Raw genomic sequence first — 2,515 nt, forward strand, 5'->3', positions numbered from 1 at the left:
GAGAGTGATTGATGTACTGGAATTCATACATGCGATCACCCGAGAAGTCTGGATAGATCAATGTTCATGCCGCTTTCAAGGCTGAAACTGGTGAAACTGTCGTGTATTTGATTGTTAGTGGTCATTTTAGTTCAGTTCTAAAGGTTAGAACGAACTTTATTCATGATATACTTAAATAACCGTGTGCTTGAAAGGTACTAGAGTATGGATTTGATGGTTTTTCAGCTGCCTATGATCCATGGGATCTGATTTTGTTATAGTGGTGAATGCTCTTAACAGATTAAAATGTTATACAAAGACCGAGTTTCTGGATCAATTAATCAAAAGTAGTGTACAATCCAACTTCTCATGTGGTGGTCCGGGAGCAGAAGCTCTATAGAAACTTACTTGGTTGCTAACGAGTCTGCATGATATGGTAGACAAGGATTATATTGTTTCTTCCTGAAATTTGCATACGCAGTATTTCGTACTTCTTTGCTTTGCATTAAAAGGGGTAGCAGCACCGGTGTTTGACCAACATATTCTCTTTTCACCTCAAAACAATAATCTTAAATACAAACTGAACTATTAACTAATGGATTAAATTAATTATATGATTTGTACTCAAAACAGGTGATGGTAACATAAGACAAGAGTGTACTGGCAAAAAGAAACGCAAAGACAAGATTGATGAAACAAACAACATAGATTACCTGATTACATATGATTGGTAAAAACAAACATGAAAGTCAACATATTATATGGTACGACACACTAAAACATTAATGAAAATACAACTTGTTGTAATGAAAAACTTATATGATAGGTAGATTCAGATCTCCCATGGATCATGATGGCACATGACTATGAGATCTCGGTGCCTAATTCACCCGGCCGAGGCTAAACAACAGGAAAATCAGGGAAATACCACGGCTTGGTGAAATTGTCACCCGTTCCTTCTGTAGGAGCACTAGGGGTGACGGGAAGGACGACCAGCTTGGGTTTCTTGAGCACCAGGCAGCGAGACGAAGAAGCCCCTAGGGTTTCCCTTGAGGAGCTTAAGCAGCTTTCTGCCTGCACCATGACGTTCATCCTTTGGATCGGCGGCTGTGGCTTTGGACCAGGCGCGTGCGCTGGTTGCGGGCTGAGCCGTGCTCGTGCCGGACGCGGCATGTGCAGGAACGGGTATGCCGGCACTGGAGGGGGGTTGCTGGCGGGCACTTCGAAGGGGAAGGGAAAGTAAACAACGAGCTTGGGCGGTGGTGGAGGCGGTGATGTGGGGTCTGGTGGCAATGTAACAACCTGAAAGAGCGGTGCCTCGTGACCGTGGCTGCGGTGCCTCGGTGCAGCAATCACCTCCTTAACCAGTCTGGCCGGCGGAGGGTACGGGAAGTTGAGCTTTGCCTTTGCGCCCTTCAGCTCCCTAGCTGCGAGGTCATAGGCGCACGCGGCGACCTCGGGGGACGAGTACGTCCCTAGCCACAGGAACGTCTTCGTCACCGGGTGCATGATCGCAGCACCGAACTTGTCCTCCCCCTTCTTCCTCACCCCAGTTAACCTGGTGTTCACACCCGCTGCCGCCGCTGCCATGGCTTCTGCCACAGTTGAACGGAGGTGGATGCACTTCTAAGTGGATGCCTAATGTGTGCAAGATGATGGGGTTTAATAGCGGGTCTGGCGCAGCCCACCCCGCCGGCATCACGCCGCGCATTGCGTACATACGTTTCAGCTTCACTGGAACCACGCCTCGCCAGGAACGGATCGCCGATTAACACGATAACCACTCAAAAGCAAAGTCGTTATTAACACGACAAAAGATATGTACAATGGCGTGCACGGAACGGGATGAGTAAAGCTTGCACTGCCGTTTCCATTGTAGCGCAACTGCATGCGCGTGCTCGGCCGAGCGCGCGCTCTGGTAGTACACGTAAGTCTAGCTTATCTGATGCCCCAGCCAGATGGAATGGCACGTGGTTTACCTTGCCATTAGCTAATGTGAACCACACGTTTCTGTTGCTTATACATATACATCTTTTTAATTCAGTTGCTTATACATATACTGGGGTCTTATAATCATGTGAAGTTTGCCTTTTCTTAAACTAATTAAGTTGTCTTTTCTTCCGATGCATGTTTTCCCCAGTTGTTAAGCATTATTGTTAACTAGATGGTTCCTCGCGCGTTGTTGTGGAAATATTGAGAAACATGTATCAATGAAATATTATTACTATATTCTAACATTTATTTTGTTAAGTTAGCAACTTAACAATCCAAGGAATTTTCAAAATAAATTAAATAATTTTTTTTGATGAAGAAATTCTCAAGTTAGACTATTAGATTAATATCCCGTATCTCTTTATTTTATCATTTCCCCTAAAATGGACATAATATCCGTCCGCGGATAGTGATATGGAAGCCAGACATCCAACCCTACCAATCAATTGTCCATACACATTTCAAACGGAATTTGAACAAACCAGACAAATTTCATGCAAACCAGACGATTTTTATTTAAAACAAACCAAATTCATGACAGTGT

At 44.5% G+C, this 2,515-nt stretch overlaps 1 protein-coding gene across 1 annotated transcript; it reads right to left on the reverse strand.

Annotated features, from left to right (window-relative positions):
• Nucleotides 1-670: 670 nt before the first annotated feature.
• Nucleotides 671-1,598, reverse strand: LOC119340693 (ethylene-responsive transcription factor ABI4-like). The gene has a single exon (XM_037612613.1). It carries the CDS (start codon nucleotides 1,567-1,569, stop codon nucleotides 880-882), a length of 690 nt encoding a protein of 229 aa, XP_037468510.1. The 5' UTR covers nucleotides 1,570-1,598; the 3' UTR covers nucleotides 671-879.
• Between the last annotated feature and the right edge of the window lie 917 nt (nucleotides 1,599-2,515).

Source organism: Triticum dicoccoides, chromosome 7B (genome assembly GCF_002162155.2).
Source record: "Triticum dicoccoides isolate Atlit2015 ecotype Zavitan chromosome 7B, WEW_v2.0, whole genome shotgun sequence".
Taxonomy (NCBI): Eukaryota; Viridiplantae; Streptophyta; class Magnoliopsida; order Poales; family Poaceae; genus Triticum; species Triticum dicoccoides.

Bases quoted from the DNA above. Each gene is read 5' to 3' on its own strand.
- LOC119340693 (XM_037612613.1), bottom strand. From the start codon at position 1,569: ATGGCAGCGGCGGCAGCGGGTGTGAACACCAGGTTAACTGGGGTGAGG.